Source organism: Phacochoerus africanus, chromosome 4, assembly GCF_016906955.1.
Source record: "Phacochoerus africanus isolate WHEZ1 chromosome 4, ROS_Pafr_v1, whole genome shotgun sequence".
Taxonomy (NCBI): Eukaryota; Metazoa; Chordata; class Mammalia; order Artiodactyla; family Suidae; genus Phacochoerus; species Phacochoerus africanus.
Window position 1 is genome coordinate 138,172,166 of NC_062547.1, and position 23,672 is coordinate 138,195,837.

At 57.5% G+C, this 23,672-nt stretch overlaps 1 protein-coding gene across 1 annotated transcript in view; it reads left to right on the forward strand.

The window, feature by feature from the left end:
• Window positions 1-2,637: 2,637 nt before the first annotated feature.
• TGFBI (transforming growth factor beta induced) overlaps window positions 2,638-23,672 on the forward strand; it is a 33,708-nt gene continuing 12,673 nt past the window's right edge. The window contains exons 1-7 of the mRNA XM_047778686.1: window positions 2,638-2,860; window positions 7,372-7,470; window positions 17,288-17,352; window positions 18,701-18,861; window positions 19,183-19,347; window positions 19,574-19,720; window positions 21,614-21,755. Coding sequence (XP_047634642.1) covers window positions 2,727-2,860; window positions 7,372-7,470; window positions 17,288-17,352; window positions 18,701-18,861; window positions 19,183-19,347; window positions 19,574-19,720; window positions 21,614-21,755 — 913 coding nt within the window. The 5' untranslated portion in view covers window positions 2,638-2,726. The remainder of the gene's footprint in view (window positions 2,861-7,371; window positions 7,471-17,287; window positions 17,353-18,700; window positions 18,862-19,182; window positions 19,348-19,573; window positions 19,721-21,613; window positions 21,756-23,672) is intronic.

A 23,672-nucleotide genomic window follows, 5' to 3' on the forward strand; every position in this document is an offset into this window, starting at 1 on the left:
ACTTAGCTCTCCCCAAGGTCAAAACCACCCCGGAACATCCCCTCCTAGCCTAAATGAGGAAGATGCTAGCTGGGCTTAGAATGTTCCAGAAAACATTCCATAGTCTTGTGGTCTTTGGTATCCTGAGCGCCAGCCATGGTCCAGGGACCACTCAGTGGGAGGGTCCAGCTTGGACTCTCTGCCCACCTGGCATCTGAAATCGTCCTCTTCCGTGGCCTCTCAGGGTCTCCCGGGGCCTCTTTGCTTGCAGGGTCGCTGCTCTGTTTCCCCTCAGCCTCCCAGAGGAGTGCCCCCCAGGGCTCTGGCCTGCCACCTCCTCCTCCTCCTCTTCTCAGACGCACACGCACAGGGAGCCTGCCCGAGTCCAGGGCTTTGACCACCACCTGCCGGCGTGCTGACTCTGCACTACACACCTCCCCTGAGCGCCAGACCTTCCAAGGCTGCTTCCTCCTGCACGTGTCCTCCCGGAAACGCAGGTGGCTTGTCACTTGCCATGTGAACACGCCTGGAGTCGCACCTTGTTCCCCGCAGGCAGCGTCAGGTGCACCTTCACCAGTGTGCCCATCACGCATCCCGTCATCCCACCTGGAGGCCTCGCAGTTGTCCCTGACTCCCCGCCACCCCCGCCATGACCACAGGGTGTCCCAGTCTAGTCAGTGCTACCACTGCAATCTCCCTGAACCCTGTCCCCTCCTCTCCCTCCCCTCTGCCACTCCCCCAAGTCAGGCTCTCCATAGCGCGTCCTCCCTGGGTGCTCTGCCCTGCCACCCGCCCCAGACGGCTCTGCCCCACGCCTCTCACTGCTTCCTTTGCCCTCCCTCCGATTATCCACCTTCTCCCATGGCCTTGACCGCCTCCTTCCTCCCTCCTTTCCATCAGCATCCCAGCGTGTCCAAGCCTCTGTGGACGGTGTCCCCCAGCTTCCACCCCGACTCTCCCCTTCCTTCCTCAGACAGTCCTCTTGGAAGAATCATCCACACTCCCCACGGCCCCATCACTCCATCCACCCACCGTCATCTGGCTCCTGCCCTCTGCTCGGCACAGCCACAGCCACAGCCATGACCCCAGTGCCTCTGTGTTTCCCCCACAGCCCCTCCTTCTGGGGCTCCCCGCGTCCTCCTGTGCTGTCAGCACTGCCTCACCTCCCTGCTGACTGCCTTCCACCCCGTCTCCTCTCCATCACCCGTCAGCACCCACCTCTTGCTTCCCACCTGCCCACCCAGAGATTCCATGCACTCCCATGACCTCAGCTGCCGACAGCTCAGGATGACTCCCACGCCTGGGTCTCCATCCCAGGATCTTTGCTCGAGCCCCAGAACTCTGTGTCCAACGGCCCACAAGACACCTGGATGAATCACAAGCACTTCAACCTCAGGGTGTCCAAAAGCCCTTCGTGTCTCCTGGCAAATCTGTACCTCCCTCCATATCCCTTACTCTAAGAATGGAACCACCATCCACCAGGATGCCCTCCACTAGCACCTCCGTCATCCCGATGTCCCACGCTCCCTAGGTGCCGTCTCCAAGGTCTGCCACGTCTCTTACCTGCTAGACACCCCTCCGTGTGCCACCCTTCTCTCTGTGCCCACCGCCGCTACCATTGAGCAAGCTCTCACCTGGTCTCCTCCTGGTCCCTCGACCTTCCTACCTCCAGTCTTGCCTTATTTTGCATTATCCTCTTCTAGCCTGCCGCTGACACTGACTTGCTTCTCCAGCACCTGCAGGCTTCTTAGCTTGGATCTGGGCCCCGTGGCATGCCTTCCCTTCTCTGTCGTCTACCTCCCCAGGCTTCGGCCAGCTGGACACCTCAAGATCCCACAAGGTCCCCATTTTGCCTGGCTAACTCCTTCTCACACTTGCAGCCCAGAGCAGGTGTCACCTGTCCGGGCCCAGTGCCTCCTGCAGGCTCCCAAGGCCCCAGCTGCCCCTCTCCATAGCACTTCGGTGACTGGCTTACAGGTAGGTCTCTGACGGTGCACTTTTTCAGAACGAGCCTGGATCTCATTCATTCATCCGCCTGGGTCTCCTCAGGCCAGCATTGCCAGGTAATTGGTGGGTGATTAATAGGTGCTCTGGTGGATACCTCCCTCCCTTCCTGGTGACTCTTTGTTTACTTGCCCTGAGATCCTCCAGGGCAGGAATCTTGCCTTTTCTACCTCTTGGTAGCATCTCTCCGGCATGCAGTGCTGCACAGGTGGTTACTGAAGGGAACAGTGAGTGTGTACCAAGGTGACGACCGGACCGGACCCATCCTGGTTTCCAAGAGTCTTTTGGAGCTTAACACAGCCTGCCCCACGTGTGTTTGGAAGATGTGCTCCTTATCTATGGAAATGTTAGCACACCCGAGGGAGGAGAGGGTGCGCTGCAATGCCACAGCCAGTGCTGCGCTGGGGAGAGTGTTGTGGGACTCAGCCTAGGACCGGGGAGAGATCTTCAGGCTCAGGACCCTGCAGACCTCCAGCTCGTCGGTGGGCGCCTGGAAGGAGGGGCGAAGGGCCGGTGGTGAAGGATCCCGCGGGAGGCGGGAGAGCGGGCGGCCGAGGGGGAGCGGGAGGGGCGGCCGGGAGGCGGGGGCGCGGGCAGCCCGCCCTCGGCCGCTTCCCCGTCCCGCCCCTCGGGCGGCTCCCTGCGCTCCGCGTACTTAACCTGCCGCGCGACGCCGGCGCTCGCACTGCCCCAGCCGCTCGCTCGCCCGCCTGCCGTGTCCAGTCCGCGCGGCTTCTCGCTCCATGGCGCTCCTCGGGCGGCTGCTGCCCCTCGCCTTGGCGCTGGCCCTGGGCCCCGCCGCCACCCCCGCGGGCCCCGCCAAGTCGCCCTACCAGCTGGTGCTGCAGCACAGCCGCCTCCGGGGCCGGCAGCACGGGTAAGCGGGCGACCCGCTGGGGCGGCCAGGGGACCGTCGGGGCGGGCGGGCTGGCGGTGCCTGGGACAAAGCCCCAACCCAGAGCAGGCGGCGTGGGGCCCCGGGAGGGACCAGCCCTGCAGGAGGTGGAGGGAGGGAGGTGGGGGCGATGGAGGGCAAGTCGGCAGCCAGCACCGTGTAGAGGAAGCGCCTGGGAGAGCTGACCTGCGACCCCAACTCAGGCCAAGAGCGTGGGAGCGATCCTCGGCTTTCAGCCGCTCCCAGAACATGGGAGTGGGCAGCTCTCTGCTCAGAATCACCATGGGTTGGTGGCCAGGGCAGAGGGGGAGCCCACCCAGGGTACAGGGCACGTATTCCTGTCCAACCAGGTCCTTGTCCAGTGCCTGCGGATGTGACACTGGGGCCACACAAGCAGGCAGCATCCAAGGCCCCCAGGCTGCTGTCCACTTGGCGGGGCCCTGCACCCACCACCTGGGCCCAGACAGTGCTCTCCAGGCCCAGCCAGGGCAGTGCTGCATCTGTCATCCCCCTATCCCCAGAGCAGGAGGAGGTGCTGGGCCTCAAGCATGTTATGCAAGTGGGGAAACTGAGTCCCTGCACTCCTGCAGAGTGTACTGGAGCTGGATCGGAACCTCTCTTAAAACACCAGCGGGTTTGTAAATTTGGGACATTATCATTGCAGATAATCCTTTGAGACACTGAAGGTGTGTTGGTTTTAGGGGCCAAACCCAGGTAGAAGTTCTGACCAGTAAAGGCCTTGGTCCAGACCAGGCAGACAGAGGTGGACTCTGTCGCTACATCAAAAACTAGGCCATCCTGCTTCACACACAGCCAGGCTTTGCCTGGGCTCCCAACCTGCATGGTGCACCAACTCCTTTTTTACAACCAGGTAAGACCATGTGTAGTCATGGAGCAGCCCAGATGCCACGGGGTCTGGCATTTGCACCCACGCGGTGCACAGGTCACCATGTATGTAACTGAGCAGATAGGTACTCAGATCCAAACTCACCATTGGAAGTGATCAGAAGTCAACTCTGATTGACTAGGGCTTTGCAAAGCCTCGACTCCCCACTCCTTGTTGGGAGGAGTCATTTTTCTCCCCTCTGCCTGTGTGTGGCTTGATGGTCTTACTTGGCCTTTTGGGAGCCCAAGGCTGTGGGGGAGGGGAGGTCTGATGGGCACGAGGCTGGCTCCTCTGCAGAGTGAAAGCCATCCAGGTCACGCTGCTGTCGCAGCCCCTTGCAGGAGAGAGAGAGTGTGGGGCACGTCCCTGGGAATTTAGAGAAGTGAAGACTCGCCTTTGACTTAGGCTGTGTACAGAGGGTGAGGGGGCCAGGCGGAAAGATGAGGCATCAAGTCAAAATGCGAGCAACTGGCATTTCCATTGTCTCTGCCCAGCTCACCCTTGTCCCTCCGCCTTTCGTACCAAGGAAGCATGGCATATTTGGCTGCTGCCATGCACCTGGGATGTTTCTGTTCCCTCTGTCTCTTGGCCGCTAAGGCAGGAGAAGGCCTTCAAACCATGCCCTGCAGCACTGTCACCCGTGCGTGGCTCTGTGCACTTGCAGTGAGGCTCCCCCAAAGGTGTGACGGGGTTCCAGGAGGAACCCTCTCTATGGCAAACCTCCATCCCTTTGAGCCCAGAAGAGTCACAGACCAGCTGAAAATAGGGTTTTTAAAAAACAAAAACCAAAACAAAAAAATGCAAAACTCCTTATTATAAACTTCGGGTGTTAGACACCTTCCTTTCTCCCTCCCCGCTCGATTAGCTGCTTGCAGTGCAGTTGGAAAGGCCTGCAGTGCTCTGGGAAGGGGGGATGGCCCCAGCCGTCCCAGGTGTGCACCCTCCCCCAGAAAAGGCTGGGCGTAGGCAGGTGACCTGTGACCAACCCTTGCAGATGCAGTTATGTTGATTCCCATCCATCTGTCCCCGGAACCCTCGCAGGGCTGCCTGGCTTTGCCCATGGTTGGGGGGGTGGTCACCCTGTGCAAAATGGGTAACGTGGTCGTGCAGACTCCAGCCCATCCTTCAGAGCTGGTGGGAAGGGAAGTGAGAGCGCTCTGCTGTTTGGGGGAAGCGCAGCCTGTGTGCTCCACGAAGTGACGAGAAACATGACCAGTGGCCCTGCTCGCCCTTCACTGCCGTCACCGTCTTTGCTGTCATCTTCATCACAGCCCAGTGAGCTGTGTTGTGTGTCTTCCCGTGTTTCAGTTGGAGCCACTGCAGCTTGGTGAGGTGGAGGGACTCGGGCCAAACACAGAAAGCCGTTGGGGAAGCAGCGATCTGATGTGGTCTCTTGACTCCCGGCTGTGTCTGTGTTGCTATAGGGAAGGGAAAAAAAAAACAATGCGGAACGAGAAGTAAAAATGCAGTTACACGTCCAAATATCAACAACCAAAACTGGACTGAATTTTCTGAAGCAGTTGCTTTTCACGTCCAAGTTGAACAGCGGAGCTGTTGTTCTAGAGGCAGGAGGCCCCGAAATGGCATCTCATTTCCATTAAACTTCAGCATGCATTTCCTATGCCCTCCCCTCCCACCCTGATGTGAGAGTGTGGGGGTCACAGGGGACCCCCCCCCCCGCCCCGGCCCCTGCTCCTGCAGCGGCAGGGGAAACTCACTCCGCAGAGGAATGTTGGAGCCACACCTGCAGGAGACCCCGAGGATTTGCCAAACGCCTACGGGACATTGCAGGCCATTCGTCGACAGTAATGGTTTCCTGCTTGGTCAGATAGAAGACGTTCTGAAATTGTACAGCAATAAACAGCACCTACGGCCTGGAGTGTGGCCAGCAGGGACTCTCTAGGGTTATTTGGGGACCGCTGTAATTTATGAATTCCAGACAGCAAACAGAGAAGCAAGGTGGCTTCTGTAAAAACCCTCTGGAGGCTGCGGGCATTTGGTCAGACCCAGCCAGGAGTGAGGGGCGGGGGCCCTTCTCCCTGCCAGCTGGTGGTTTCTTCTCCAGCCTCAGCTGCTCCCTCCTATGTGCTGGGCCTCCTTGGCCCACTCACCTCTGCCTGCTGATGCCCAAACGTAGGGCGAAAGGTGACACCCACATGGCAGAAGAGACAGGGCAGAGAAATGAAGGGTCTGTGTGCTCCCCCCTGAGGCTGTATGTGACTGAGGTTTGAGAATCGACCAGGTTCCTGTAGCCGATAGGACAGGATGGCAGGTGCTGCGCTCAGTACAGTATCCGTGCCTTCCTGAAAAATACCGTGCGTCTCAAATGATGCCGATTGGGCACGTTTGTGAGGTATCAGAGGAAGTGATGTTTAGAACGGCTACCTGGCGTTCTCAGGGCAGAGAGGTTTTGTGAAAACTCTTAGTCTTTTCGCTTTGCTTGCCTGCCTCTGGCTCAGGAAGACCCCCTCCCACTTGTCACCAGACAATCACAGCTGCCGTCTTCCCCGGGGTTCCCACGAAGGTCCTGCCACCAGATGGCCTGAGCACGGTTTGGGCCAGAACCCGGGACACCAGGTAAAATGTACAAAAAGTAAAGCCCCCAGCAGTGGGGAAGCAGCCTCCTCAGCAGAACCCTGGGCGTTGGCACGGATGTCCTGGGGATGCTTTTGAGCTGGATGGTTGTGGAAGCCATATTTTCAACAAGGTCATTCCAAGTTCATCTGCACCCAGCCGGGTGCTCGGCCCCATCTAGAGCTTAAAGAGGAGAACAAGGCAGAACACCTGCCCTCGGGATTCATGGGAAGGTCGCCGAAGGGAAGACACGCATGCCTTGATCAGTTTGGGGTTCAGTTTCGTGCCCAGCGTCACACAAGCGCTGTTTCTCTGGTCAGAGGTGGACAGAAGAGTGTCCCCTGGAGCCCTGGAGGAGGGCCTTCCTGGGGGCAGGTGTGGGGGACTCAAGCCAGGGCCTAAGTAGTAACAACTGGGGGTCCGGTGAGTGAGGTCTCCTGACAGCACCAGCTGGACTCCCTGGTTTCCAGGGTGGGCGCTCCCCGCAGGCCACGTTGGGAGCCAGAGCTGCCTGGAAGGTGCTGGGGCCTGGACCTCATGGCCATAGGACTGGTGTTGTCCCCTGGGAGGCCAAGTTCAAGCCTGTGGACATTTGGGCTCCGTGTGGAGTGGGGGTGCCGAGCAAGGCTGGGGGCTTCTCTTAGAGCTGCTGTTCTTAGCAAGCATGCCCCTTTTATCTGGCTGCTCTGCTCAATCAATAGCATCAGTCTAAACATTTTAAGATGTTTTTATTTACACCGACCAAGTGTCTGTGTCAAGGAAGAATGGCTAAATGCAGTCACATCACTGTCTGAGGTGTTCTTTGATGGTTTTGAAATTTGAGGGAGTATTTTCAGGCGGCGGATGGAAATCTAGGTCACAAGAGCCAAAGGGTACCCCCAAGCCAGCCCCGGGTACCAGGACTGAAATGACTGTATTTTCTCCCTACCTGGAACATTCTGGTGATCCTGGGGGGCCCACATGGTGGGGAGGACATGGTCGTGGGCCGACCTGGTGCCCAGCCTGCTAACATGGCACCTTTTTTTTTTTTTAGCCCCAATGTGTGCGCCGTGCAGAAGCTCATCGGCACCAACAAGAAGTACTTCACCAACTGCAAGCAGTGGTACCAGCGGAAGATCTGCGGCAAATCAACGTGAGTACCTGTAACCACCCAAGACCACCAGCCACCGAGGGGGTCACGCTGGGCGTGCTTGGGCTACAGGTGCCGCGGTTTCCAGGGTCAGCCTTCTGGAAGGTTGGGCTGCCCAAGGAGCCATGCAGCTGCGTGTACAAGCATGTCAGGAAACTGTGTGCTTGGGAGTGGCATGTTTAGTAAGCTGGCCAATTTTGTTTTGCCTTTTTAAGGCTCCCGACAAGTCTTGGATACATTTTTCAGGGCTGATTTGGGATCACAGGAAGCATGAAACATCATGTATGCGCGCTCACGCGAGTGCGCTCATGCTTCTTAATCCCCACTGAATGATACAAATAGTCAGTGGAGAAGCCAGCAGCTTCTGACTCAGGGAAAGAAAGCCCATTGGTGAACTTATTATACACGGTTTGCAATCCAAAGTCAACATCCCTGGGAGTTCCCATTACGGCTCAGTGGTTAAGGAATCCGACTAGGAACCATGAGGTTGCGGGTTCGATTCCTACCCTTGCTCGGTGGGTTAAGGATCCAGCGTTGCCATGAGCTGTGGTGTAGGTTGCAGACATAGCTCGGATCCCACATTTCTGTGGTTCTGGCGTAGGCTGGTGGCTCCAGCTCCGATTAGACCCCTAGCCTGGGAACCTCCATATGCCGCGGGAGCGGCCCAAGAAATGACAAAAAGACAAAATAAACAAACAAAAAACAAAGTAAATATCCCCAAAGACCTAGAGTACATGGAAGTATGCAATAACAACGGGACAGTGTAGCATGTGAAAGAACATAGGGTCAGACGCCCTGATTCAAAGGCTGGCTCTGCCACTCACCTGGGCACGTAGTGAGTGGCTGGGCTCTGCTTCTCACCTGGGCACCTTTGGAACCGTCAATGGCCTCATCTATAAATGCAAATAACAGTAGGACTACTTTATGGACTTGCTGTGAAGATTGAATGAAATAATGCGCAGAAGGGCCTAAATACAAGGTCTGGCACATAGTAGGTGCTCAGTAAATGCTACCTGCTGTTACTTGCAAATGGCAGGCACACAGACAGAAGGGAGAGTGCCAGGGGGTGTGGACCAGGGTGGTTACAGCAGGGCTTGTTGATGCCTTTATCGCCATGGAGCAAGGAGGCATTCACCCCAGCTGCCCTGCTGCCTGCTTGTTCTAACAGACTTCCCAGGGAAACCCAATCTGGTTTGGCACCAGCCATCCAAAGATCTCAAAGCTGGTTCTCCCTTCCAGATGGGAAGATGTGCTCTGCAGAATTCCCTGAGCCACGTGTGAAGGCCTGAGCGTCCTCTTATCTGCATGAAAAGAGGGTTAAGGGATGCGAAGCCACTATCTTGAACCCTTTCCCATGTTAGGGATTTTTAAATGCATTGCTTCTGATTTGCTTTTCAGCAGATGTCTCCTCTAAATGAAGGAAGGGGAAACCCTCTTTCCTTAAAATGTACGTGGATGTAAATAGCCCAGCTTGTGACCTGGACTGTGTCCTAGCAGTTATCCATCAGGAAATTGTGGATCAGAGCAGAGGTGGGACGAGACCCGCAGCTCCCTGGGAGCCTGTTGAGGGCAGGGCCATGACAGCTGGTTCCTTCCCATTTGACTGAGTCCAGACTCAAAGCCAAGAGTTGAGGGGTCTGGGAGGACCCACCTCCCAGGTTCAGGGAACAGACACTCAGCCAGAATTCCTGCTGCTGTGGACCAAAAGATTATGCAAATTCTATGCCACATGTCCTTCTTTGGTGTCCAAGCTGGAAAAAAAAGAAAAGAAAACGATACCTCTGGTACTCTTTGACTTTCCCCATGTATGTATGTTGTCTACTAAAATAAACAGTTAATTACTTAATTTAACACAAAGCCAGGCCCCATATAATTTCTTCTTCTTGGAAGGTGACCAAAGCCCTTCCCCCAAGCATCTGCTCTTTCACATCTCAGAGCCCTGGGTTTCAAGAGGCCATTTTTTTTGTTAGTTCTGGTTTCCCTAAAAATGGAACCCACGTTGGATGTCAGCTGGTAACGGGGTAGCATTGGCCATGGTATTTTGGGGTGGCCCTGTGTTGAAGCCTTTGCCTGGCTGGTTAATAGCAGCTTAGGGATGTTCCCCAGAAGTTCCCAGGCTGACCCTGCTGTGGGTCATGTGTCGCCTTGGCTTGTGGGCTTTTGGTACCCATGCCTTTCTCCGCTGGTGGGCCAGGGTGGGAACAGCTGTATGTTGGCCAGATGTTCTTGATGGTGGGTCCTCAAGACATGGTGCTGCAGCACCAGTGAGCACAGGGGGAGCCCAGACACCGGGCAGAGGAATGGGCAGGCTGGCGTGGGCGAGGGAACCAAGGTGTGGAGCGGAGCCAAGCAGCGCCCAGGGCCCAACCTCAGCCACTGAGCTGGACTTACAAAGCCAGAAGGGCCTGATCTGCCCCTCTGGCTCTTCTGCATGCACTTGCTTTGGGGCAGCTTCAAAAAGAGGAAATAGGGATAGGAAATCATGAGTTGATATAAAACTTTGTGATCCGGGATAGGAAGGTCCCTTCCTGGCACATCACGTGCAGCGTCAGGAAGGTGAAGCTGACTTGGAAGCAGCCCAGGGAACTGAGGGAGCAAAAGGGGAAGTGACAGGACTCATCTCCGTCTCTCAGCCCCAGAGCTGAGAACGAGCAGCCCCGCCGTTCGCTTATGCCGGGGACTGAGTTCCACGAAGGAGCTGCCCTCTGAGCCCCAGGAGATCAGTGCCCTGGCTGGTCAGAAGGGGAGCGGAGAGGGCTGAGCTGGCTGGAGTTCAGGTCTTCCCGGTGAAAATGGGTCCCCTGGTGCATGGACTTGGGGGAGAACCTTCCTGGGAAGCGGAGCGTGGGGGTGCTTGGACCAAAGAGAGCCGTCTTGGGATGGGGTCAGGGGTCAGCCTGGGCAGTGGGAACTGCCTCCGCCCGGCCCCAGGGAAGAGGCTGGAGCAGAGATGTGTGCTGGGATGAAAGGGAGCACAGTGTCACGGGGAAAGAGATGGCATGGGTCACCAAGGGCCCAAGACCTGCAGGACAGTTTGAACCCCAAGGCAGATAAGTAGCACTAAGTATGGGGCCAAGAGATCAGGACTTGGCTGCCTCAGGTCACAGGGAGACCCAGGAGCCTGGAGCCGAGTGTCTGCTGCTGGGAGTTCCTGACTCCACCCCCATCGAGGGAGGGAGGGGACAGGCCACTCTGGGCACCCAGCACTCCTGTCAGGCCACTGCATCCATCTCTTCAGACAATAGCTTTTCTGCGTGTTCATGGGGTCTTGGTGTTATATGTAGCAGCAACTTTAGTGACTGTTATTACTTGGAAATTTGCATGAGCTTCTATTTCAGATGCTAAAGCGAACCCCAGTGATAGAGCAGCTCATCAAGCAAAGAGGGCTGTGGGGAGACCGCTTGGGGATTTGGGGCATCCGTCTGCTCTGAACCGTAAGGTGTTTCACTCCCAGCCTCGGAAGCAAGGGTGCAGGGACTGCGGCCTCTGACAAGCCTCCTTTGTACGAGCCCTGGCAAGAGGGGGAGGCCTGTGGAACAGCCAGGTCGGAGCTGATATCACGGGGTGTAATAATCACACAGGCATTCGGGCATCCTAAACGTGGCACAGGGAGGGCCCCGCAGGAGCTGGCAGGTAGCGGTGGCAGCTGATGGTTCCAGACAGCGACATCAGAAGCAGCACCTTCCCCAAGCGCAGTAGCCTTTCGCTGGAGCCCAGAGGAGCCGGCAGGCCACACCCCTTTCTTGAGCCCCAGGCATCGCTTTGCCTGAAGGCTGGAGTATTAATGCTTCAGCACTGCGTTCACGCTTAGACCTTTCCCGTCTGCCCAAGCCAGCTGGTATAAGGTCCAGCTTTCCATCAGCTGGCAAAGCGATTTCCAGTAGCTCTTTTGTCATTATTGTCTTTTTAGGGCTGCACCTACAGCATATGGAGGTTCCTAGGCCACGGGTCCAATCGGAGCTGTAGCCAGTGGCCTACGCCACAGCCACAGCAATGCTGGATCTGAGCTGTGTCTGTGATGTACACCACAGCTCATGGCTACACTGGATCCTTAACCCACTGAGGGAGGCCAGGAATCAAACCTACATTCTCATGCATGCTAGACAGGTTCGTTAACCTCTGAGCCATGACGGGAACTCCGTATTTCCAGTAGATCTTATTCAGCCCAGGCACCCAGGGGCACCTGCAGAGACGCCGAGAGCCTGCCTTTCCTGTATCCCACAATCTTGGTTACAAGAGGAAAAAGAAGAAGATGGCAGGAAGCCATCTGGCGATGCCAAGGTGTCCCCAGACCCACGCCAGCCCCTCCTTCCCTGTTTCATAGTCCCTGTGCAGCCCCCTGGGACCCCATGGATAACCTGCTCCGAAATAACAGATGTGACATACACCAAACACCAGGGGTTCACCAAACACCTCTCTTGTGCAGGGCTTCCTGCAGGTTCTGTCCCATTCTGTAAACTGCTGGGAGGCAGCTTAGCTGACAGGGAATCTTGTTGGTTGAGTATTTCCGTGAATCCATGTACCCTTGGTGGCCGGGCCCTCTGGGAGGGAGAATAAGACCCCCTAGAGATGCTCACATCCTCACTCCAACCTGTGAATACCTTACCTTAAGGGGAAAAGGGATTTTGCGGGTATAATTACGTGAAGGATCTTGGGGAGTTGTTGCTGGTGATGGGGGCTTTGTCCTGAATTATCGGATGCGTCCGTCTCAGTCATAAGCATCCTTATAGGAGACAGGCAGGAGGGTCAGAGTCAGAGAAGGCGATAGGACAGTGACAACTGGGAGTGGGAGTAGTGTGCCCACGAGCCAAGAAATGCGGGTGGCCTCCTGAGCGGGAGGAGACAAGGAACAGTTGGAGCCTCTGGAAGGAGCGCTGCCTTTGACCTGAGCCTTGGAAGGCCACCGTCCACCCCTAACATCCAGAGTTGTAAGGAAGTTAATTGGTGTGATTTTTAAGTCACTAAGTTAGCCGTCATTTGCTCCAGCCACGGTGGCCCCATCTAGCAGGTTCTGGAGCTGTGTAGTGGGGGTTTTCCGTCTCACCGTGTGGTGCGATCAGGCGTCTCAGGCAGGGTGTTGCTTTCAATGGGGTTATTCACCTCGCTTCACTTTTTAAGCCCAGACCTGGAGTTCTTTAAGAAGAAGCTCCGCAACCGGGAGTAGAATAAATGGCTTTTCCTAGGTTAGCTTTTCCTAGGTTAGCTTGTTTCCGTCTCACAGTCACCCTTTTGGGTCAGGGTGATCCTTAGCCCATTTCCAGAGGGGAAGCCTGAGGCTCGGGAAGCCTGAGCAGCCTGCTCTGAGTCATCTGCGGGTGAGCTGGGGAGATCCAGTTACTCTTCATGCTGCTCCCAGTGAGAACCAAGCTGAGCAGCTCATGCTGGTGACGGGGGGGGGGGTGGGGGGTGGGGGGGAGAGCCACAGGTCAGCAGCCCTAGAGTGCCTGGGTCACCTGCTCCCATCTCTCTCTTCAGCCCCCAAACCTGTGACCTTGGGTCCTAGGGACAAGGCCTCCTCAGCTAGGGGCTCCTAGCAGAGGCCCTTTGGCCCAGAGCCACCCATCTTCTGGCTGTTTACTCCCAGCCTGGTGGTCATTCTGAACCCTGGCTGCAAGGGGGCTCTCCCCCTAGGCAGATGGAGGGCGTGGGAACTGAGGAGGCACAGTCAGCCTCCAGGAGCCCCCCCAAAACCCTCACACACCGCATGCACCCTGTCACCAAAATGACGTATCTTCCAAAGGCTCCGTCTCATCCCTCACCAAGCAGGACCCTGGTGAAGGGGATAGTGGTGGGGTCTTTGGTGGTAGACAGCAGGTTAAAACGAGCCCCTTTTTGAAAGCAGGGCGCTCAAGATTTTGATTTTCTCCTGGGAGGCTCAAGGGAGCCCACCTGAGCTCAGAAAACGAACCCGTCCAGGCAGGCGGCGTGGGGGCAGGGTGAGTGTCTAGACGACACCCATCTGTTTGCTCTGTGATTCCTTGGAGATCCTGACACGCTGGATGGTTTCCCTTGGGTCACAGGGAACTGGCTCTCAGGCTCCATTCCTTACTCCACTGCTTCAGAGTCTAGGTCATTCCTAGGCGTTGGCAGCCCTTACAGCTGCCAAAACCATGAAGCGCACTTGGAAGAGAGCGATTGTTGGAACTCATTATATTAAACCAGTGCTCCTGTCTTTGCACGGTCACGAGTTCACATGTTGGAGGGGAACGGAGAGGAGCTTTCCAAACGCTTTCCGTTCTCAGATCTTGCACTGACACTGCCTCTGTGCCACCTCCTCCAAAGCCTGCCTCTTTCAAATGCCCTCCTAGATCGGGCACCTTCTCTGACTTACTTCTTGACGTTGCTCTTCTGGCCTGGAAAACGGGAACAAGAAAGTTAGCGTCTCATTGCCCTAGAGGATAGGCTTCTTTCTGAGGTTTTTACTTAATGGACTGTGTCCGGCCAAGGAGCAGCCGGGAGCCTTTCATCAGAGCGGCTTTTGCTGATCAGATTCGATTCAGACACCAGCAGGTTGGTTCTCCCTGTGCAGGGGAGCCAAGGACCTGGGCAGACACAGGTGGAGGCTCCCTGTGGTTTCTGCCCTTTCCTGTGTTCATCCTAGAGAGAGGGTCTCAGAACCACGCCTCTGAGATTGCCCCAGCTCCGTCCCCACAGCCTGTGTGTTCGCCCCAGGGCCAGAGCCCAAGGAAGGTGGCACAGACTTGGGAGATGGGCATGCGAGTCCAGAAATGTTTGGTCAGGGTCACCTCCAGGGGCTGTCTTCTCGGTCTGCAGATTGCAGCTGCCCCCCGCTTCTCTGGGGCCGTGCAGGCTGCTTCTGAGAAGAGCTGGTCTTGTTGGGACCGACCCCTGGGCAGGGAAACTGCCAGCTGTGGAAGCAGTTCCGTTCCTAAGGCTGAGAGTGAGATGCCTGGCTCACCTCTGGCACCTGGGAGAAGGTAGCAGAAGGCGGAAGGGGGCAGCTGCACATCAAAATTGGGTGAAGGCTTCCTGGCAGGGAGCCCGCTGGGCTAAGCAGGAAAAAGCCTTTGGCTGGGGGCCGAGCCCTTGCAAGGGTGGCGCGCCCCCTCCCCCAGCCTCTGCGGGACACGGGTACAGAAGATGCCGGGAGAGCAGAGGCCGTGACTCGGCTCTGGTCACGTCAGAGGGACCACCTGCATCCTCTCCACGTGAGACTTTCCAAATCAGTCTCTCCTTTCCCCCAGATCTGTGCATTGTCAAGAGCGGTCTGGACTCGGTGGAATGCGAGAAGCATCCCGGGCCTGCCCCTCCCCAGCTGCCCTCAGGAACCACCCCCCCTCCCCCGCCCCACACCCCAGAGCCCTTGCTCTGCGCTTCCACCCTGAGCTTCCCTCTCCAATGAAGACATCCCGGCTTTTATCTGTCCCTGCTCCCCCACCCACCCGGTAGCCCCAGTTCCTCCTGTCCCTGCCCCCTGCCCCGCCTCCCAGTCCCCCCACGTGGCCACAGGAAGCAGTACATCACCCTCGGGGAGCAGGCATTCTGTGCACCTCAGTGAAATCCTGGTGAGGCCCCGGTGCTGTTGAGCTCTCTTGTGGCTTTTTGGGCTGACACCTTGGAAGAAGAGGTTTTGGCCAGCAAGGCTGGGGCTCCCGGACCTGGAGTGTGCAGCCCCGTGGGCATGGGGGACGCCAGAGATGAGAAGGGCATTGAGGACAAAATCCCTCCTCCCACGGTGCTTCTCCAGCTCCAGGGAAGTATCACCCAGACATTTTTAGAAAGAAGCTAAGCTTTGGGGGATTGGACCAAATCCCACTTCCTCAACCCCAGCCACAGAGCTCTGGTATTTATCAGAGAAAGCCCCAGATTCCATGGATCACGTCCCCCGGTCCTGCAGGCTCAAGGCTCGCGGCGCTCTCGAGGTTTAGCTACTACAAGAAGCTGGCAGACTCTTCTGCTTTGAAAGAGTGCTTCTCTGCCCCCTTCTGCCCCGAAATAACCACTGGCTGGGATCGGGGGTGTGAGATTGGAAGGTGCCTTAGAGCTCCTCTAGTTAAACTTGACCTCGTTGTACAGATTGGGAAACAGAGACCCAGAGAGAGAAAGGGGCTTTCAGGGCCACCCTGCTGGTTCCTGATGGATGACAAGCCTCGTCTCCTGATTCCAGCACTGTTTAGTGACATAGTGCTGCCTTCAAAAGGCCATGAAGCAGTCGAGTCTCACTTTGGTTGCAGAAGATGCCTGATTTCCAAAGTTAAAACCGGGGGTCCGTCAGGGTCAGTCCCGAGGCCACCGGCCCATGTGTGGCCCTTTAAAGTAGGGTCGAGGGGTCAGAAAGGAATGAGATTGGAAGAGGACGGGAAAAGGAGCAGAGGGGGCCAGGAGGATGGAGACGGCCGGGCAGCGAGGGATGCCTGTGGCTCTCACTCCTCAGTCATTTTCCTGGGGGTTCTCTTCTGGCAAAGTGGCACCCTTAGCTCCCTGGCAGCCCGGGACTCCTAACTAATCTGTCTCTGAACCACCCCCCTGGGGAAAGAGTGAACCAGGTTTCATCTTCGTACGACTCTCCAGGGCTTTCCTGAGACGGCGCCGACGGAATCAGTAAAAGCAGAATGCCCCGGGCTCCTTGAGGGCGCCCTGCCCTCCCCGCCTCCAAGCCCCCGCTCCTGCCCCATCCGCCTGTCCTGAAACCTCCTGGGAGAGGCTGTGTGAGGGGTTCTGCGGTCTCTCTCCTGCAGTGCAAGGCTGACTTCTTTCCTAGGGGCAGGACATGGCTCTTGGTGTCTGGTTCCAGGGCTGCAGGGGTGCTGGGCTCACACCAAAGCTGCAGGGGTGGTTTCAGCAGGACGTGAGGATTTGATACGAAGCAGGTCCTTCTTGGAACACTGACTTCCTTGTGATGGCCTTTGAGCGTTTCTGTCCGCTGGGTTTCCCCCAAATGCTGGGTTTGCTGAAGCTTCGTGTCGCAGACTCCAGAAGGTGGTACATGTTCCACGGTGGACTCCTCTGAGTTAGGAAAAGGGACATTTTTAAGTCTTCCTTCCAAATGACTTCAGAGTTTAAAACTACATGCTGCCGGTCTGGTTCATCCAAATTCTAAAAATCTTGCAAACTGGCAACATCCGTTGCCTCCTGAAGGATGGTGAGATGGTTGAGGAGTGTATATATTTACTATATAATCCTTTGTATATTTGCAATTTGAAACCCTGTAAATGCTTTCATTGATTAAAATGTTTGTTTTTAAAGCAACAGAATAACAAGTGTCTTGCTAAGAAGAGCTTTGTTTTTGTATTAAAGTTTGGTTGCAAAGACTGAGAAAAACTTGAGATCATATATAGGCCACCTGTCTTGGTTACTAAGTCTGAGGGCTAGAAGAACGTGGGAAATGTAATCCAGTGACCGTCACACAATACATGTGTGCGTTTTACGGATGAGGACGCTGAGACGCAGAGAGGAGGCAGGACTGGCTGGGCGGGTCCCAATTAGTTCACAGCAGACTCAGAGCCAGAAAGATCCAGGGCTCCCTCTCCTCTCTGTGCCTCGTGAGAACGCTACCCACCGGGTTCCCCGTGAATTTCGCAGGAGATAAATTTTCAGTGGGAATGTTTTCTGCTCCCACTGTGAATATGCTGCACGGTCTTCTGACTGTATCCTGTGTGCATTGTGGTAAGTGACAGGGACCACTGGGCACTTGTACAAAGCTGAGGAGGCATGACAACGCCCTGCCGATGAAGGCGCTGAGCCTGTGATCTCGCCTGAGAGCTGGCTGTGTCCCCATCATGCCCCTTTCTGGAGAGAGGACTGATGCCAGGGAGGAGAAGGGAAGCCCTGCCTGATACACGCGTGTGTCTCGTTGCAGAGTCATCAGCTACGAGTGCTGTCCAGGATATGAGAAGGTCCCCGGAGAGAAGGGCTGCCCGGCAGGTGACTGAGTCTGACCTGTGGGCGGGAACGGAAGGGAAGGAGGGAGGGAGGCATGCCCACATCAAGGGCAGCAGAGTCTGCCTGGGGTCCCAGGGAAGAGGCGCCATGCCAGGGCCAGAGGATGGAGGCTGGAAACAGCAAATTTCCTACGCGGTGCCTTCCTTGTCGCCGATACAAGCAGCCCTGAGCACAATGGCCACTCAGACGCCTATCCTGACCTGCCTGTATCTCCACACCAGGCGCAGGCTCCCGGCCTTGTCCTCCAGCCGGGCTGATTGTCCGCACATCAGCGTTTCTGCTCAGCCCTGCTGGAGGCGGATGGGGTGTGGGAACACTGAGCCACCCCGCCTCACTCTGTTGGGACCCGACTCCCTGGGATGCGTAGGGGCGGGCACGACAGGCCAGCTGGGCTTCCCCAAAGTCCGCCAAGGGCCCCACAGATGGCCAGGCGGGCCCTCAGACGGCATGGCACCTATGAATTTACCAGATCCTTCCTTTAATCCCTCGCACCCCTGGGGACAGTGCAGAGGAGGGTTTGTTGTGCCCTTGAAATCCTGGCTGCTTCATGAGTCGAGAATGTGAGACTGAGACCGGAAAGGAAGGGGAGGTTCGGTGGGTGCCGAGGGCTTGAGGGAGGTGTGGTTGGGACAGGAGGGCAGCGGCAGGACAGGCAGGAAACGTGCAGATGGGAAAAGAGGTGACGCGAAGGGGGAGCCCAGCCTCTGGGTCTCAACTTCACACCCTTTGCAAGGAACACAAGGTCCCCGTGGGACAGGACGGTCCTCCTGAGCGTCAGGCTATTTTCAGGAATTAACGTTGTATTTCTTGTAAATGCACGAAGTGCCTCCAAGATCTGTTTCGTTCTAGCAGGTTCGGGAAGCCTGGATAAATCTGCAAGGCTAGCTTGTGATTCGGCTATCTATTTCTGCTACACGCCCCCACCTGTATTATCTAAATGTCCATGACCAAAAGCTCTGCTCTGCTGTGGTCCGAAATGATTAAAAATGACCAATTAGGAGCGTTCCAGTAGGGAGCCATTTGGCCGATGGAGTTTTTTCTTTAAGAAGCACACAACTGGAGTTCCCTGGTGGCCTAGTTGTTAAAGATCCAGTGTTGTTACTGCTGCATCGCAGGTTCGATCCCTGGCCTGGGAACTTCCATGGGCTACGAGTGTGGCCAAAAAAGGGAAAAAAAGCACGTGACCAGCCTTCGGGGCTCCCCGACACCAGGCCACCTCCTGCCTTCTCCCACAGTGTGCATCCCCCTCAGACAAGGGTGTGGTCTGGTCCCCGGGGCAGGGTTGGGGGGGTCCCCCATGGCCATCGCGCTCTGTCCTCTGCCCCTGCAGCCCTGCCACTCTCGAACCTGTACGAGACCCTGGGAGTCGTGGGATCAACCACCACTCAGCTGTACACGGACCGCACGGAGAAGCTGAGGCCCGAGATGGAAGGGCCCGGCAGCTTCACCATCTTCGCCCCCAGCAACGAGGCCTGGGCTTCCTTGCCAGCGGTGAGATGACCTCCCACCCCGGGGACCCGCACGGGGGACTCGCTTAGGCTCTAGTGATTCTCGCCATCTCAGGAAATGCTTCCTAAGCCCTCAGATAAAGCCATGGCCCTTGGGCTAAAAGACACCTCCCTGGGCTCCTCCCAAGGCCCTTTCCATTTCAGCGGACAGACAGACCTCCGTGCTCTCGGAGGAGGGGTCCTTGGCAGCCTGGGGGTCCCGGGGGCTTCAGAGGCGCTTCCCCCAGGATGGCGAGGACCTGCCTCTTGCACGTGGGGTCTGCAGCCCCCTCACGGCCCCGCCGACCTCCCCCTCCCCCCGCAGGAAGTGCTGGACTCCCTGGTGAGCAATGTCAACATCGAGCTGCTCAACGCCCTCCGCTACCACATGGTGGACAGACGGGTCCTGACGGACGAGCTCAAACACGGCATGGCCCTCACCTCCATGTACCAGAATTCCAACATCCAGATCCACCACTATCCCAACGGGGTAGGCCGTCCCACTTCTGCGGCCCTGCCCGGCGCCCACCCTGAGCCCACGCCCGGGCCGCGTGCGGGGCGGGCTTCCGGGCCGGGGGTCCCGCAGGTGAGGTCAGCTGCGGACAGTCCTCTGCCTCCGGCCCCTGCTTCTCCATGGCTCCGAGCGGGGCTCTCCCCTCCCCGGAGGCCGGGCCTGCGATGGGCCCGCCGCTCACGCTGGCTCCGTCTCCGGGCAGATTGTGACGGTCAACTGCGCTCGGCTGCTGAAAGCCGACCACCACGCGACCAACGGCGTGGTGCACCTCATCGATAAGGTCATCTCCACCGTCACCAACAACATCCAGCAGATCATCGAGATCGAGGACACCTTCGAGACGCTTCGGGTGAGGGGCAGCCCCGGGGGACGCCTGGCCTGGGGACACACCGCCGGCCGCCCAGGAGGATAGCGCCGTGGGGAGGGGAGGATAGCGCCGTGTTCCGGGCGTCTAGGGGCGAGGAAGAGAGGTCTTCCAAGAGCCCATGAACATGGCACATGCGCTCATCCGACAGTCCGCTGGACCCCAAGGAGACCTCCTCCTCCTCCTCCTCCGCTGGAGAATGCCCTCCGCCCGTCTTCTCAGTGTAAAACGTGCCTCTCTGTGATGCCCCTGGAAAGCTCGGTGGTTTGTGGCTGCAGCAGGATGGCTGCCTGGGCACGTACTGCGGGTTCCAGAGGTGGGAGGGCCCGTCCTCACATGTGGGACTAAATAGATGGCCTTTCAGGATCTTCTGGACCACATGTCCCCACCCTGGGACCCCTGTGCCAGCCAGACCCCTGTTGCCTAGGAGACCCTGGGGTTTGACTTCTGGCCTGGCTTCTGATTGCTCCGGGGCCACCCCCTGCCCCCCAGGCATTTGTCTTACCACTGGGGTGGCAAGCGGGCGTGCCTCTTGGCAACAGCTGCTCAGAGGAAGTGAACACAGGCTGCCCTGTCAGGGTTTTTGCCCCGATTCAAGGAGAACTTCCCGACCACAAAGGATGCCAAGTGGGAGTGGGGTGGTTCCTCCCCTGGAGATTGCCAACACAGAGGGCCAAACACCCCCTCCGGGCCGGGCTGGTTCTCTAGTGGCTTCGGGAAGTGGCTCTGGAGGGCCCTGGGGACCCTACGGTCTAAGCTCCTCCCCTGCTTTCCTGCTGGGTCACTCAGAGGCCGTGGTCTTCCCACAGAGTTGGTGGCACGTCTTTTGATTAACAGCAGCCGATCCCTACTGAGTAACCTGCCCGTGCTGTCCAGGTTTGGCACAGATTCCCTCCTCCCTTCTTCCGGCCCGTCCTGCCTCCCACTGACACACACGTGTTAAGCAGCTGCTGCTTCCCGGGTGCCTCCTTGTGCCGGAGGAAGAGAGGAGAACAAGACAAAGCTCCAGCCTCCCGGCACTCATGTTCTCCCTGGGGACACAGACCAGAGCCCACAGGTCATGCTGAGCCAGTGGGGAGCAGAGGAGGCCCTTAGGGACAGGCTGGTCCTCGAGGGTCTGCCTGGAAGAGATGACTTTGGGGCTGAGGCCTGAAAGTTGGAAATGGCCCGTTACACAAAACGCAGGGGCGAGAGCAAAGCAGGTGGGAGGGAGATGAGCATAAAGCCTCGGAAGCAGGACACGCAAGAAGGAGGCCTGTGGGGTGGGGAACAGGTGAGGTGGGAGCGGCCGGGGTGGGGCTTGCAGACCGGGCAAGGGGTGTGACTTCACCCTGAGAGCAGTCGGTTGTGTTTAAAAGATCCTTCTGGCTGCCCTAGAGAGGAGGGCTTGTGCCATCCTTAGGCTCACGGAACTCACACAAATAATCATTGCCAGTAACAATGCCACTGCCAACAAGAGGAGAGCCCACTGTTCAAGTGTGTCGAACAGTCAGACTCATTTTTGTCTGGGGCTGAGGGCGGGGTGGCAGTTGGGGGCTGCGCCAAGTTGGCTGCGTAGAGAAGTGACGTTTTAGTCAAGGCCCAAAGGAGAAGTGGGAGTTAGAGAAGCAAAGGAAGGGCCGGAGGTGGGAAGGAGAAAGGCCAGGGCATGGCAGTGCTGAGAGATGGCCAGAGCGGGCAGAGCTCAGGCCAGCAGGGCCTTGGAAGGGCCACAGGCTGGCGCTGGCGGGAGGTGGCCTTTGGTTCAGCTTGTCTTTTCATCTGGGGCTTCTTCGAAGCCTGGAGCCCTCCAGAAGGGCGCTGGCAAGACGGCGTGTGCCTCCAGTCCGCAGAGATTCCCCAGAACCCTCAGGAAACGCTCTGCCTTCCTCCTCACAGGCTGCTGTGGCTGCATCTGGGCTCAACACCCTGCTCGAAGGGGACGGCCAGTACACACTCTTGGCCCCGACCAATGAGGCCTTCGAGAAGATCCCTGCTGAGACCTTGAACCGGATCCTGGGTGACCCAGAGGCCCTGAGAGGTGAGCACCCCTGGGCTTCTGCTGCTGCCTCAGTGGAGTGGCCAGACTAAGCCTAAGACCTGCTCGCTTCTCAGATAGACACACCACCTGCTGTCCTGTCCCGCTGTCCCAGCCAGCCCTGTCCCTGCGGAGGCCAGAGTGGGACCGTGGTCAGAGGGGCGAGTAGGGTGTCCAGCAGCCTTTGTCGAGGGCCAAAGCTGGTCTGCGGGGACAGATAGAGCTGGAGGTGCACAGCAGGCTCTGGCCGGAGTCGGGAGCATCAAAGGCCCACTGGCCAAAGCCAGAGCAGGCAGCAGCGTGGAGGTGTGGGGCCAGTTGGCAGGTCCTGGCATCCTGGAAGTGCACTCATCATGCTGACCCTCGGACTCTGGCTGTATCTGGCCAGGGGTCTCCTGGATCATCCAGAATGACAGTTGAAAACCCGTAAGAGTGAATTCTTTTGTGTGTGTGTGTGTGTGTGTGTGTGTCTCTTTGCTGTTTCTTGGGCCGCTCTCATGGCATATGGAGGTTCCCAGGCTAGTCAGAGCTGTAGCCACCAGCCTACGCCTGAGCCACAGCAACGCGGGATCCGAGCCATGTCTGTGACCTACGCCACAGCTCACAGCAACGCTGGATCCTTAACCCACTGAGCAAGGGCAGGGATCGAATCCACAACCTCATAGTTCCTAGTCGGATTCGTTAACCACTGAGCCACGACGGGAACTCCCAAGAGTCAATTCTTGACTCTTCATTGCTTGACTCTTCATTCCTCACCTCCTCAATGAGCTGCTGAGTGGGGGCACGGATGATTGCCTGAGGAGAGGGCGTGGCTAAGCAGGTCGGGGAGATGAGGTGTGGGGGCCAGGCCCTGCCCCCCGCCATACCCCTGCAACTCCAGGACCACTGGGCTGCTGCCTGGGGGTCCCTGAGTCCTCTGCAAAGGGGGTGTGGGCCCCAGGTCCCCTGTGCCCTCTGCCCTGATCTGATCCAGGGGTGACTTCATTTCTCTTGACTCTGTTTAAACCCACCTTTGAAATGCACTATATAAAATGCCTAATGCATTTCAGATGCCCCATAAATGTGAAATGTTCTCCTTGCAGCTATGCAGGGATGAGAAAGGGCCCGTTTCTGAAAGCACAGATGGGGACCTGCTGTGTCCAGATATTGTGGTGGCTCCGTGTGCCTGGCCTGGGCTAGGACCCCAGGCTGCAAAAGTGAATGAAGCCCAGTCAAGGCGGTTTAAGCCCAGTGGGTGTGACAGGCTCAAACACAGGTCATTGGGCTCTGACGTGGTGGGGGCAATGGCAGAGAACCTCCCAGGGTCACGGGGACGCAGGCAGGGATGGGCCCCCACAGCCAGAGGGACCTGAAGGCTTCCGAAGAGATGAGACTTGGGTGCCTTGAAGCATTTGAGCTTTTCCTTTTAGAGCTGGTTCCCCCTAAACAGGTTTTGCGCAGAGCACGTTTTTATCTTTGGAGGGATCAGAACACCTTATCATATAGTGAAAAAAGGCACTATATCACTTATCATATAGTGAAAGATCGGCACGGAGAGAAGGCTCTGTGCCATCAAGGGTGTCCAGCTGCTTTCTCCAGCTGGTTCTGGCAGCTCCAGCCCCGCAGCACAGAGCAGAAATGTTCCCTGCTCCCCCCACTGCTGTGTGGGTCTAGCGGATGTTTTATCCCTTTGGCACATGCGTCTCTTCCCTGCTCAGGCAGCTGTTGGCTCAGAGCAGGGCCCTCAGCGTGGGGCTGCAGCTGCAGAGTGGAAGCAGGTGCCATGGTCCATGTGACAGTCGCCCGGTTACCATCAGGCGGGCGGGCAGGCGAGAAGCGGCCCTGGGCTGGTGTGCCCGTGCCTACTGCCTTCCAGCCCTGGCCTGCCTCACCCTCCAAGTGGCCCTGGCAGGCTACCCCCCACTCCACCGTGGCCATCAG